This window comes from Coregonus clupeaformis, unplaced genomic scaffold (genome assembly GCF_020615455.1).
Source record: "Coregonus clupeaformis isolate EN_2021a unplaced genomic scaffold, ASM2061545v1 scaf0773, whole genome shotgun sequence".
In the NCBI taxonomy this organism is placed as follows: Eukaryota; Metazoa; Chordata; class Actinopteri; order Salmoniformes; family Salmonidae; genus Coregonus; species Coregonus clupeaformis.
Window position 1 is genome coordinate 1 of NW_025534228.1, and position 15,197 is coordinate 15,197.

Consider the following 15,197-nt stretch of genomic DNA (forward strand, 5'->3'; position numbering starts at 1 on the left):
TAATCCATCTGAATGTTGACCTGCTTAAAAGTCTTACTCACATCGGCTACGGAGAGCGTGATCACATAGTCATCCGGAACAGCTGGTGCTCTCATGCATGCTTCAGTGTTGCTTGCCTCGAGGCGAGCATAGAAGTGGTTTAGCTCGTCTGGAAGTCTTGTGTCACTGGGCAGCTCGCGGCTGTGCTTCCCCTTTGTAGTCTGTAATAGTTTTCAAGCCCTGCCACATCCGACGAGCGTCAGAGCCAGTGTAGTACGATTCAATCTTAGTCCTGTATTGACTCTTTGCCTGTTTGATGGTTCGTCGGAGGGCATAGCGGGATTTCTTATAAGCGTCCGGGTTAGAGTCCCGCTCCTTGAAAGCGGCAGCTCTACCCTTTAGCTCAGTGCGGATGTTTCCTGTAATCCATGGCTTCTGGTTGGGGTATGTATGTACGGTCACTGTGGGGACGACATCATCGATGCACTTATTGATGAAGCCAGTGACTGATGTGGTGTACTCCTCAATGCTATCTGAAGAATCCCGGAACATGTTCCAGTCTGTGCTAGCAAAACAGTCCTGGAGCTTAGCATCTGTGTCATCTGACCACTTTTTTATTAACGGAGTCACTGGTGCTTCCTGCTTTAGTTTTTGCTTATAAGCAGGAATCAGGAGGATAGAGTTATGGTCAGATTTGCCAAATGGAGGGCGAGGGAGAGCTTTGTATGCGTCTCTGTGTGTGGAGTAAAGGTGGTCTAGAGTTTTTTTTACTCTGGTTGCACATTTAACATGCTGGTAGAAATTAGGTAGAACGGATTTAAGTTTCCCTGCATTAAAGTCCCCGGCCACTAGGAGCGCTGCATCTGGATGAGCGTTTTCCTGTTGATTTATGGCCTTATACAGCTCATTCAGTGCAATCTTAATGCCAGCATTGGTTTGTGGTGGTAAATAGACAGCTATGAAAAATATAGATGAAAACTCTCTTGGTAAATAGTGTGGTCTACAGCTTATCATAAGATACTCTACCTCAGGCGAGCAAAACCTCGAGACTTCCTTAGTATTTGATTTTGTGCACCAGCTGTTGTTTACAAATATACACAGACCGCCACCCCTTGTCTTACCGGATTTGATATAGGAGTTGCTTCATCATTTATCACTTTGGTCATCTCTGATCCTTAACCCACACTGTTCATTTGATCTAGGAGTTGCTTCGTCATTTATCACTTTGGTTATCTCTGATCTTACCCCGCACTGTTCATTTGATATAGGAGTTGCTTCATCATTTCTGTTGGAAATGGAATACATAGAAGCGTTATTGGACGGATCGCCAGCCAGCCAGAGAAGGAAAAACAACATTCTGCCTTGAGGATTTATTTAATTGTGTATGTATGTGTTTGTGTGTGTATGTGTGTGTGTGTGTGTGTGTGTGGTGGGATTTCTTTGATTCTATTAAGTCTGTCATTTATCATCCATTATTCAAATTAGGACGCAGCATTGATGACTAATTGAATGTCTCTCAGTGGTTAGGTTACATAACTCAGATGGTCTCTCAGTGGTTAGGTTAAAGAACTCAGATGGTCTCTCAGTGGTTAGGTTACAGAACTCAGATGGTCTCTCAGTGGTTAGGTTAAAGAACTCAGATGGTCTCTCAGTGGTTAGGTTACAGAACTCAGCTAGTCTCTCAGTGGTTAGGTTAAATAACTCAGATGGTCTCTCAGTGGTTAGGTTAAAGAGCTCAGATGGTCTCTCAGTGGTTAGGTTACAGAACTCATCAGCTGGTCTCTCAGTGGTTAGGTTACAGAACTCCATCAGATGGTCTCTCAGTGGTTAGGTTACAGAACTCAGCTGGTCTCTCAGTGGTTAGGTTAAAGAACTCAGATGGTATCTCAGTGGTTAGGTTACAGAACTCAGCTGGTCTCTCATTGGTTAGGTTAAAGAACTCAGATGGTCTCTCAGTGGTTAGGTTACAGAACTCATCAGATGGTCTCTCAGTGGTTAGGTTACAGAACTCAGATGGTCTCTCAGTGGTTAGGTTACAGAACTCATCAGATGGTCTCTCAGTGGTTAGGTTACAGAACTCAGATGGTCTCTCAGTGGTTAGGTTACAGAACTCATCAGATGGTCTCTCAGTGGTTAGGTTACAGAACTCAGATGGTCTCTCAGTGGTTAGGTTACAGAACTCATCAGATGGTCTCTCAGTGGTTAGGTTACATAACTCAGCTGGTCTCTCAGTGGTTAGGTTAAATAACTCAGATGGTCTCTCAGTGGTTAGGTTACAGAACTCATCAGATGGTCTCTCAGTGGTTAGGTTACAGAACTCATCAGATGGTCTCTCAGTGGTTAGGTTAAAGAACTCAGATGGTCTCTCAGTGGTTAGGTTACAGAACTCAGCTGGTCTCTCAGTGGCTAGGTTAAAGAACTCAGATGGTCTCTCAGTGGTTAGGTTACAACTACTCAGATGGTCTCTCAGTGGTTAGGTTAAAGAACTCAGATGGTCTCTCAGTGGTTAGGTTACAGAACCATCAGATGGTCTCTCAGTGGTTAGGTTAAATAACTCAGATGGTCTCTCAGTGGTTAGGTTAAAGAGCTCAGATGGTCTCTCAGTGGTTAGGTTACAGAACTCATCAGCTGGTCTCTCAGTGGTTAGGTTACAGAACTCCATCAGATGGTCTCTCAGTGGTTAGGTTACAGAACTCAGATGGTCTCTCAGTGGTTAGGTTAAAGAACTCAGATGGTCTCTCAGTGGTTAGGTTACAGAACTCAGATGGTCTCTCAGTGGTTAGGTTAAAGAACTCAGATGGTCTCTCAGTGGTTAGGTTACAGAACTCATCAGATGGTCTCTCAGTGGTTAGGTTACAGAACTCATCAGATGGTCTCTCAGTGGTTAGGTTAAAGAACTCAGATGGTCTCTCAGTGGTTAGGTTACAGAACTCAGCTGGTCTCTCAGTGGTTAGGTTAAAGAACTCAGATGGTCTCTCAGTGGTTAGGTTACAGAAATCAGATGGTCTCTCAGTGGTTAGGTTACAGAACTCAGCTAGTCTCTCAGTGGTTAGGTTAAATAACTCAGATGGTCTCTCAGTGGTTAGGTTAAAGAGCTCAGATGGTCTCTCAGTGGTTAGGTTACAGAACTCTCAGCTGGTCTCTCAGTGGTTAGGTTACAGAACTCCATCAGATGGTCTCTCAGTGGTTAGGTTACAGAACTCAGCTGGTCTCTCAGTGGTTAGGTTAAAGAACTCAGATGGTATCTCAGTGGTTAGGTTACAGAACATCAGATGGTCTCTCATTGGTTAGGTTAAAGAACTCAGATGGTCTCTCAGTGGTTAGGTTACAGAACTCATCAGATGGTCTCTCAGTGGTTAGGTTACAGAACTCAGATGGTCTCTCAGTGGTTAGGTTACAGAACTCATCAGATGGTCTCTCAGTGGTTAGGTTACAGAACTCATCAGATGGTCTCTCAGTGGTTAGGTTAAAGAACTCAGATGGTCTCTCAGTGGTTAGGTTACAGAACTCAGCTGGTCTCTCAGTGGTTAGGTTAAAGAACTCAGATGGTCTCTCAGTGGTTAGGTTACAGAACTCATCAGATGGTCTCTCAGTGGTTAGGGTTACAGAACCATCAGATGGTCTCTCAGTGGTTAGGTTAAAGAACCATCAGATGGTCTCTCAGTGGTTAGGTTACAGAACTCAGATGGTCTCTCAGTGGCTAGGTTAAAGAACTCAGATGGTCTCTCAGTGGTTAGGTTACACTACTCAGATGGTCTCTCAGTGGTTAGGTTAAAGAACTCAGATGGTCTCTCAGTGGTTAGGTTACAGAACTCAGCTGGTCTCTCAGTGGTTAGGTTAAATAACTCAGATGGTCTCTCAGTGGTTAGGTTAAAGAGCTCAGATGGTCTCTCAGTGGTTAGGTTACAGAACTCATCAGCTGGTCTCTCAGTGGTTAGGTTACAGAACTCCATCAGATGGTCTCTCAGTGTTTAGGTTAAAGAACTCAGATGGTCTCTCAGTGGTTAGGTTACATAACTCAGCTGGTCTCTCAGTGGTTAGGTTAAAGAACTCAGATGGTCTTTCAGTGGTTAGGTTACAGAACTCTAAAAATGGTCTCTCAGTGGTTAGGTTACAGAACTCATCAGATGGTCTCTCAGTGGTTAGGTTACAGAACCCATCAGATGGTCTCTTAGTGGTTAGGTTACAGAACTCATCAGATTGTCTCTCAGTGGTTAGGTTACAGAACTCATCAGATGGTCTCTCAGTGGTTAGGTTACAGAACTCAGATGGTCTCTCAGTGGTTAGGTTAAAGAACTCAGATGGTCTCTCAGTGGTTAGGTTACAGAACTCATCAGATGGTCTCTCAGTGGTTAGGTTACAGAACTATCAGATGGTCTCTCAGTGGTTAGGTTACAGAACTCATCAGATGGTCTCTCAGTGGTTAGGTTACAGAACTCATCAGATGGTCTCTCAGTGGTTAGGTTACAGAACTCTAAAGATGGTCTCTCAGTGGTTAGGTTACAGAACTCATCAGATGGTCTCTCAGTGGTTAGGTTACAGAACTCATCAGATGGTCTCTCAGTGTTTAGGTTAAAGAACTCAGATGGTCTCTCAGTGGTTAGGTTACATAACTCAGCTGGTCTCTCAGTGGTTAGGTTAAATAACTCAGATGGTCTTTCAGTGGTTAGGTTACAGAACTCTAAAGATGGTCTCTCAGTGGTTAGGTTAAAGAACTCAGATGGTCTCTCAGTGGTTAGGTTACAGAACCCATCAGATGGTCTCTCAGTGGTTAGGTTACAGAACTCATCAGATTGTCTCTCAGTGGTTAGGTTACAGAACTCATCAGATGGTCTCTCAGTGGTTAGGTTACAGAACTCAGATGGTCTCTCAGTGGTTAGGTTAAAGAACTCAGATGGTCTCTCAGTGGTTAGGTTACAGAACTCATCAGATGGTCTCTCAGTGGTTAGGTTACAGAACTCATCAGATGGTCTCTCAGTGGTTAGGTTACAGAACTCATCAGATGGTCTCTCAGTGGTTAGGTTACAGAACTCATCAGATGGTCTCTCAGTGGTTAGGTTACAGAACTCATCAGATGGTCTCTCAGTGGTTAGGTTACAGAACTCTAAAGATGGTCTCTCAGTGGTTAGGTTACAGAACTCATCAGATGGTCTCTCAGTGGTTAGGTTACAGAACTCTAAAGATGGTCTCTCAGTGGTTAGGTTACAGAACTCATCAGATGGTCTCTCAGTGGTTAGGTTACAGAACCCATCAGATGGTCTCTTAGTGGTTAGGTTACAGAACTCATCAGATGGTCTCTCAGTGGTTAGGTTACAGAACTCATCAGATGGTCTCTCAGTGGTTAGGTTACAGAACCCATCAGATGGTCTCTCAGTGGTTAGGTTACAGAACTCATCAGATGGTCTCTCAGTGGTTAGGTTAAAGAACTCAGATGGTCTCTCAGTGGTTAGGTTACAGAACTCATCAGATGGTCTCTCAGTGGTTAGGTTACAGAACTCATCAGATGGTCTCTCAGTGGTTAGGTTAAAGAACTTCAGATGGTCTCTCAGTGGTTAGGTTACAGAACTCAGCTGGTCTCTCAGTGGTTAGGTTAAAGAACTCAGATGGTCTCTCAGTGGTTAGGTTACAGAACTCATCAGATGGTCTCTCAGTGGTTAGGTTACAGAACTCATCAGATGGTCTCTCAGTGGTTAGGTTACAGAACTCATCAGATGGTCTCTCAGTGGTTAGGTTAAAGAACTCAGATGGTCTCTCAGTGGTTAGGTTACAGAACTCAGCTGGTCTCTCAGTGGTTAGGTTAAAGAACTCAGATGGTCTCACAGTGGTTAGGTTACAGAACTCATCAGATGGTCTCTCAGTGGTTAAGTTACAGAACTCATCAGATGGTCTCTCAGTGGTTAGGTTACAGAACTCATCAGATTGTCTCTCAGTGGTTAAGTTACAGAACTCATCAGATTGTCTCTCAGTGGTTAGGTTACAGAACCCATCAGATGGTCTCTCAGTGGTTAGGTTACAGAACTCATCAGATGGTCTCTCAGTGGTTAGGTTACAGAACACAATCAGATTGTCTCTCAGTGGTTAGGTTACAGAACTCATCATATGGTCTCTCAGTGGTTAGGTTACAGAACTCAGCTGGTCTCTCAGTGGTTAGGTTAAAGAACTCAGATGGTCTCTCAGTGGTTAGGTTAAAGAACTCATCAGATGGTCTCTCAGTGGTTAGGTTAAAGAACTCAGATGGTCTCTCAGTGGTTAGGTTACAGAACTCATCAGATGGTCTCTCAGTGGTTAGGTTACAGAACTCATCAGCTGGTCTCTCAGTGGTTAGGTTAAAGAACTCAGATGGTCTCTCAGTGGTTAGGTTACAGAACTCAGTTGGTCTCTCAGTGGTTAGGTTAAAGAACTCAGATGTTCTCTCAGTGGTTAGGTTACAGAACTCATCAGATGGTCTCTCAGTGGTTAGGTTACAGAACTCTAAAGATGGTCTCTCAGTGGTTAGGTTACAGAACTCTAAAGATGGTCTCTCAGTGGTTAGGTTACAGAACTCATCAGATGGTCTCTCAGTGGTTAGGTTACAGAACTCATCAGATGGTCTCTCAGTGGTTAGGTTACAGAACCCATCAGATGGTCTCTTAGTGGTTAGGTTACAGAACTCATCAGATTGTCTCTCAGTGGTTAGGTTACAGAACTCAGATGGTCTCTGAGTGGTTAGGTTAAAGAACTCAGATGGTCTCTCAGTGGTTAGGTTACAGAACTCATCAGATGGTCTCTCAGTGGTTAGGTTACAGAACTCATCAGATGGTCTCTCAGTGTTTAGGTTAAAGAACTCAGGTGGTCTCTCAGTGGTTATGTTACAGAACTCAGCTGGTCTCTCAGTGGTTAGGTTAAAGAACTCAGATGGTCTCACAGTGGTTAGGTTACAGAACTCATCAGATGGTCTCTCAGTGGTTAGGTTACAGAACTCATCAGATGGTCTCTCAGTGGTTAGGTTACAGAACCCATCAGATGGTCTCTTAGTGGTTAGGTTACAGAACTCATCAGATTGTCTCTCAGTGGTTAGGTTACAGAACTCATCAGATGGTCTCTCAGTGGTTAGGTTACAGAACTCATCAGATGGTCTCTCAGTGGTTAGGTTACAGAACCCATCAGATGGTCTCTCAGTGGTTAGGTTACAGAACTCATCAGATGGTCTCTCAGTGGTTAGGTTACAGAACCCATCAGATGGTCTCTCAGTGGTTAGGTTACAGAACTCATCAGATGGTCTCTCAGTGGTTAGGTTACAGAACTCATCAGATGGTCTCTCAGTGGTTAGGTTACAGAACCTCAGATGGTCTCTCAGTGGTTAGGTTACAGAACCCATCAGATGGTCTCTCAGTGGTTAGGTTACAGAACTCATCAGATGGTCTCTCAGTGGTTAGGTTACAGAACTCAATCAGATGGTCTCTCAGTGGTTAGGTTACAGAACTCATCAGATGGTCTCTCAGTGGTTAGGTTACAGAACTTCAGATGGTCTCTCAGTGGTTAGGTTACAGAACTCAGATGGTCTCTCAGTGGTTAGGTTACAGAACTCATCAGATGGTCTCTCAGTGGTTAGGTTACAGAACTATCAGCTGGTCTCTCAGTGGTTAGGTTACAGAACTCAGATGGTCTCTCAGTGGTTAGGTTACAGAACTCAGCTGGTCTCTCAGTGGTTAGGTTAAAGAACTCAGATGGTCTCTCAGTGGTTAGGTTACAGAACTAATCAGATGGTCTCTCAGTGGTTAGGTTACAGAACTCATCAGATGGAATAGGGTACATGGGCCCTGGTCAAAAGTAGTGGACTCTATAGGGAACAGGGTGCCATTTGGGATGCAACCATTACCACCAGATGGAATAACTCCAGTCTCATAACGCTCCTTATTAGCCACAGTGGTGGTGACCCACTGGAACAGTACCTGTCAGAAAGCAAGTGAGTAAAACCAACTGTGATGCACAAAGTATGAGTGAGGGTGGGGTGGGAGAGGGGGAGGGAGGGAGGGGAGAGACACAGACAGACAGACAGAGGGAGAAGGAGAGAGAGAGAGACAGAAAGACCGATAGACAGAGAGAGAGAGAGTGTGTGGGGTGTCTTTTAGATGTGTGTGATCTGTGTGATCTGGGGCCTGTCTCTGAGGGGTTATTAAACGTGTTTGTGAGATGTGGGCTGATGCTTCTCGCTGCTTTGTGACATGTGGGTCGCTACTCGCTCTTCTCCTTAACGTGTGTGTGTGTGTCAGTGGCGTACCACAGTTTCGCGGGGCCCCCCCGCAAAGTCTGATTCTACACGTATTGCCATGGGGCAGAGAGAAAATGTTGCAGTTTTATAGTTAATCTCACATTCTACACATTTTGCGATGATGCTGAGAAGATTTAGCATTTTTAAAGTTAATTTCCTGCTATTCTACACATTTTGCCATGGCTTATGACCTGTTCATATGCTATCTGGGGAGGGGGTGCCGACCTCCAGGGGGCCCCCAACCCAAAAAATAAATAAAAAGAGTTGGGGGCCCCCAGAGCCGAGGGGGCTGCGGGGGTGTGTAGTTCCCCAGTGGTGTGTGTGTCTCACCATCGTAGCAGAAGCCGTGAAGGCAGGGGTTGGAGCTGCACTCGTCCATGTTGATCTCACAGCGAGGGCCCGTGAAGCCACGTCGACAGCGACAGCGGAAACCCAGGGGGAAATAGACCTGATCAGGCTCCTCTACGCACTCAGCACCGTTCTCACAGGGGTTGTTGGCCTCGCAGGGGAGGAACTCACAGTTCCTGCCTAGAGTAGGAGGTAGGGGGAGCAGGCCCCAGCAACCAGCAGGGGTAGGGGGAGAGAAACACAGTGTCAGAGATAGAACTCACAGTTCCTACTTCTAGTATGGTAGGAAGAGCGAAGGCCAAGAATTAATAGGCAAACAGGAGGAGTGAGAAACATTTCGTCCGACATTCTGTAGGAGGAGCGGCGGCCAACAACAAATAAGCAGACAGAGAGAGAAAACCAGGCAGGTCATACAAGTCAGTATTCGACGTCCATCCATGTCTGAGGACGTCGGGAGATTATATGGGAACTGACCACTAGGGGCAACAGTGAGTGCTGTTACCTTCAAGTACGCTTTGGTTTTGGTAGGGAGTTGTGGATGGGGATGGTTCCAAAGGTTGCATGTTCGAATCCAGTGATAGAAAGTCCAGCGATACTGACTTGTATCAATGGTAAGCATGTGCCTCTGGTTCCAAAGGTTGCATGTTCATATCCAGCGATAGAAAGTTGTTTTTGATATTTTTGTTTTAAGCCTATCCCAAACCTTAACCCTTACTTTAACCATTCGGAGTTAATGCCTAACCTTAAGAATTCAGAGTTAATGCCTAAACTTTTTTTTTTTGATTTGATGTTTGGAACAACTTCTAAATTTGACGTTTGAGAAACATGGATGAACGTCTAATTCAGAGGCGAGACCGTGATAGCTAGTCGGAGAAAACGGTGTCAGACAGAGAAGGTAGAGCAGCAGCCAGCAACAAACTGGCAGACAGAGAGAAACAGTCAGACAGAGAGAAACAGTCAGACAGAGAGAAACAGTCAGACAGAGAGAAACAGGCAGACAGAGAGAAACTGGCAGACAGAGAGAAACAGTCAGACAGAGAGAAACAGTCAGACAGAGAGAAACAGTCAGACAGAGAGAAACAGTCAGACAGAGAGAAACAGTCAGACAGAGAGAAACAGTCAGACAGGGAGAAACAGTCAGACAGAGAGAAACAGTCAGACAGAGAGAAACAGTCAGACAGAGAGAAACAGTCAGACAGAGAGAAACAGTCAGACAGACATAGAACTGAATTGTTGTACACAATTGCTCCTTGGTGCATAAAATAAACATATTCTCAAACGTCCTTCGGCTCATCTGTGTAATAAATTACATTTGATGTTTTGTCTCAAATAGTTTAATGAAATGAACAATATATAACTGGACAGGGCGTGGGGAATATATAACTGGACAGGGCGTGGGGAATATATAACTGGACAGGGCGTGGGGAATATATAACTGGACAGGGCGTGGGGAATATATAACTGGACAGGGCGTGGGGAATATATAACTGGACAGGGCGTGGGGAATATATAACTGGACAGGGCGTGGGGAATATATAACTGGACAGGGCGTGGGGAATATATAACTGGACAGGGCGTGGGGAATATATAACTGGACAGGGCGTGGGGAATATATAACTGGACAGGGCGTGGGGAATATATAACTGGACAGGGCGTGGGGAATATATAACTGGACAGGGCGTGGGGAATATATAACTGGACAGGGCGTGGGGAATATATAACTGGACAGGGCGTGGGGAATATATAACTGGACAGGGCGTGGGGAATATATAACTGGACAGGGCGTGGGGAATATATAACTGGACAGGGCGTGGGGAATATATAACTGGACAGGGCGTGGGGAATATATAACTGGACAGGGCGTGGGGAATATATAACTGGACAGGGCGTGGGGAATATATAACTGGACAGGGCGTGGGGAATATATAACTGGACAGGGCGTGGGGAATATATAACTGGACAGGGCGTGGGGAATATATAACTGGACAGGGCGTGGGGAATATATAACTGGACAGGGCGTGGGGAATATATAACTGGACAGGGCGTGGGGAATATATAACTGGACAGGGCGTGGGGAATATATAACTGGACAGGGCGTGGGGAATATATAACTGGACAGGGCGTGGGGAATATATAACTGGACAGGGCGTGGGGAATATATAACTGGACAGGGCGTGGGGAATGACCATGAAACACTGTATGTCTCTAGTTGCCACCACTGAGTGTCTACTTTATCATGGTGCCAATATACTTGATAATATAGGGAGCCAATACATTTACTGCTAATTAGTCAATCATTAACATTTCATTTGTACCAATGCTTAGTAACGGCTTGGGTGTGATGAAAGATTTAAAATGCTACTGAAATTTTCTGATAATTTGAATGCTATATCTGAAATAAAAATGTATTGCTTGGAGTAAAATATGTAAATTACCTAATAAACATGGTTTTACTGAAACTGTAAAAAAATGTGATTTTATTGTGAAATCCAGCTTAGCACTAAGGCTACATCCCAAATAGCACATTATTCATTATGTAGTGCACTACTTTTACTTCCCTATGTAGTACACTATATATGGAATAGGGTTCCATTTGGGACGAACGTCTTGGAGTCACTTTCAAAACTCCTTGTACAACAAGAACAAAACAGACTACAGGATATTGACACAATCGTGCACCTCTTCAATCATGTGAATAGTAGCAACACTATGCTCATGACTGTTTTCTCAGAGGGAAAGTTTAGTTGTTAGTTGTTATCATGTAATCAAGTAAAGTTTCATTTTTATCGTGAGAGCAAAACAGTGTTTCACTGATGGTTCTTGACTTTTAAACTGTTTCATATTGACTTCACAACAGATAAGACATTTGCAAGAAGAAGCACACATCACCTCTACAAAGCACAATAACAAGCCAGAAAACTCCACTCAGGCCTAAAATAATAGCTAGCTGGATGAACCAGCATGCCAAAAGCACAGTCTCAAAACACTTTTTGATGAAAGCACACTCTTGGAAAAATTTTAAAATAAGAAAACACATAAACAAGGCAAAGTGTTTTCAACAAAAGACAGTTAAAAAACATGACAAACCAAAGAAATGAACAGTGTGAATAAATGAGAAAATGTCTAAAATGGCACCCTATTCCTTATTTAGTGCACTACTTTTGACCAGGGCCCATAGTAGTGCACATATATATATATATATATATATATATATAGGTAATAGGGTGCGATTTGGGACACAGAAGGTTTTTGGGAAAGTGCATAATTTCCATGCAAGCTTGACATATCAAAAGAAGTAGTTCTCTTTCCTACCTCTGATAATTTCTGCAAAATGTTTTTTTTTTTTTTTTTTTTAAGGCAGAGGAAAGTACATGATTACAAAGCTGGAACAGCTTGAGGTAAAGCTATTTAAATATCTACCATGGGACTGAACTCAGTAGGTCTCACTTTTCAACCCTGGTGAAAGCATAAGACATGTCATTAGAGGGTTGAAAAATGTGTTGAGCTATCCACAGAGATCCTATAAAATCTTTAATTCTATAGAGCTACAGTGGCATGCAAAAGTATTCACCCCCCTTGGCATTTTTCCTATTTTGTTGCCTTTCAACCTGGAATTAAAATAGATTTTTGGGGGGTTTGTATCATTTGATTTACACAACATGCCTACCACTTTGAAGACGTTAAATACATTTTTTAGTGAAACAAACAAGAAATAAGACAAAAAAACAGAACACTTGAGCGTGCATAACTATTCACCCCCCCCCCACCTTTTGCAGCAATTACAGCTGCAAGTCTCTTGGGGTATGTCTCTATAAGCTTGGCACATCTAGCCACTGGGATTTTTGCCCATTCTTCAAGGCAAAACTGCTCCAGCTCCTTCAAGATGGATGGGTTCCGCTGGTGTACAGCAATCTTTAAGTCATACCACAGATTCTCAATTGGATTGAGGTCTGGGCTTTGACTAGGCCATTCCAAGACATTGAAATGTTTCCCCTTAAACTACTCAAGTGTTGCTTTAGCAGTATGCTTAGGGTCATTGTCCTGCTGGAAGGTGAACCTCCGTCCCAGTCTCAAATCTCTGGAAGACTGAAACAGGTTTCCCTCAAGAATTTCCCTATATTTAGTGCCATCCATCATTCCTTCAATTCTGACCAGCTTCCCAGTCCCTGCCGATGAAAAACATCCCCACAGCATGATGCTGCCACCACCATGCTTCACTGTGGGGATGGTGTTCTCGGGGTGATATAATAATAATAATAATAATATGCCATTTAGCAGACGCCTTTATCCAAAGCGACTTACAGTCATGTGTGCATACATTTTTACGTATGGGTGGTCCCGGGGATCGAACCCACTACCCTGGCGTTACAAGCGCCATGCTCTACCAATTGAGCTACAGAGGACCACATGATGAGGTGATGAGGAGTGTTGGGTTTGCGCCAGACATAGCGTTTTCCTTGATGGCCAAAAAGCTCAATTTTAGTCTCATCTGACCAGATTACCTTCTTACATATGTTTGGGGAGTCTCCCACATGCCTTTTGGCGAACACCAAACGTGTTTGCTTATTTTTTTCTTTAAGCAATGGCTTTTTTCTGGCCACTCTTCCGTAAAGGCCAGCTCTGTGGAGTGTACGGCTTAAAGTGGTCCTATGGACAGATACTCCAATCTCCGCTGTGGAGCTTTGCAGCTCCTCTTTGTTGCCTCTCTGATTAATGCCCTCCTTGCCTGGTCCGTGAGTTTTGGTGGGTGGCCCTCTCTTGGCAGGTTTGTTGTGGTGCCATATTCTTTAAATTTTTTAATAATGGATTTAAATGGTACTCCGTGGGATGTTCAAAGTTTCAGATATTTTTTTATAACCCAACCCTGATCTGTACTTCTCCACAACTTTGTCCCTGACCTGTTTGGAGAGCTCCTTGGTCTTCATGGTGCCGCTTGCTTGGTGGTGCCCCTTGCTTAGTGGTGTTGCAGACTCTGGGGCCTTTCAGAACAGGTGTATATATATACTGAGATCATGTGACAGATCATGTGACACTTAGATTGCACACAGGTGGACTTTATTTAACTAATTATGTGACTTCTGAAGGTAATTGGTTGCACCAGATCTTATTTAGGGGCTTCATAGCAAAGGGGGTGAATACATATGCACGCACCACTTTTCCGTTTATTTTTATTTTTAGAAAGAAGTAATTTTTTTTATTTCACTTCACCAATTTGGACTATTTTGTGTATGTCCATTGAAATCCAAATAAAAATCCATTTAAATTACAGGTTGTAATGCAACAAAATAGGAAAAACGCCAAGGGGGATGAATACTTTTGCAAGGCACTGTATCTACCATGGCACTGAACTCCGTATTCAACCCTGGTGAAAGCATAGAACATGTCACGACCAGTACTAGCTTTATAAAACATCTGAACTTTTCATCTTACACAGGGCCCCCTATTAGAAGGACGGGGAATATTGCACTTGACAATGTCTCTTTGTCCTCATAATTTAAAATCCGTAAAGCATCTGTACGTTTTTATTTTTATTTTATTTTTTAAGAAAGACAAAAGAAACACAGGATTTAAAACCAAGCAGAGGAGTGGGGTCACGGCCAGGGTCAGCCATTATCAACGCCGACCCTGGAGCAATTAGGGTTAACCTCTGCGGGAGTTGGCCCATATGGAGAGGGCTACATTTAAATGTTTCTTACAGAAGAAATATGAAATGCATATGAATAATCATGGTAGTAATTGAAAGGGAACAGTTTGGAGATTATGGGAATATCATTAGACCAAAGTTGAGGACAAAGTGTCCAGAATAGAACTGGTTGTAATCCTGTTGTAATGACGTGGTTATCAACCAGTTTTGCCAGCTGGCTTGTGTTCATGCTTCTGATTCTACTGCAGGATCAGGACAGACAGAGGTCAGTGACCAGTGATTCATCATAGTACAGTATGCTGAGGTGGCAAAGCTGTGGGCTATCAGTGTTATACAATCTTAGCCTGGTCCCATGTCTGTTTGGGCTGTATAGCCAACTCCGATGGGAGTGTCCACCGTAGGATTTGTAGGACCCAGTGTACAAGGACCAGCTCTCCTATGTACAACTCCCAAGAACATAGCCAGAGTTACAAGGACCAGACAAGGCAGAGATTGTAGCTGCACACCGGTCATGATTCTGACTCCTGCCCCTTACCTCTGTAGCTCGAAAAGGACCAAGTAAACGTTCCCACTCTGGTACCAACACCCCAATGAGAGTTCCTGCTCCCTAATCACAGCCACCACACAAATGGTCATCAACTTGGCTGTCTGTTTGATTTACAGAATAGTAGGAAACTACTCAAGTCAATGTGGCAGACATCAAGTTTTTAATGTCTCATGCACAAGTACAGGAAATGCCTTTCTTGCAAGCTCTTATCCCAACAATGCAGTAATCAATATCAACGTAGTACTATAACGTAAGGTAGAAAACGGAGAAAACTGAATTTGGTGAAAAATTCAACAGATGTTATGATGCCCTCGTTGACTAAGGCTGTGCAGCACTAAGACGTAAAACATTAGTGGGGACCAAGGCTATGAGAAATAGATACACCATCTGGAAGATTAGCAATGGGTCTCATCTTCTTTGTCGAGCAT

At 43.7% G+C, this 15,197-nt stretch overlaps 1 protein-coding gene across 1 annotated transcript in view; it reads right to left on the reverse strand.

Moving 5' to 3' along the window:
* Positions 1-8,560: 8,560 nt before the first annotated feature.
* LOC123485632 (protein eyes shut homolog) overlaps positions 8,561-15,197 on the reverse strand; it is a gene marked incomplete at its 3' end in the record, with an annotated part of 135,982 nt that continues 129,345 nt past the window's right edge. The window contains exon 22 of the mRNA XM_045216684.1: positions 8,561-8,758. Within this exon, the coding sequence (XP_045072619.1) occupies positions 8,561-8,758 (198 nt within the window). The remainder of the gene's footprint in view (positions 8,759-15,197) is intronic.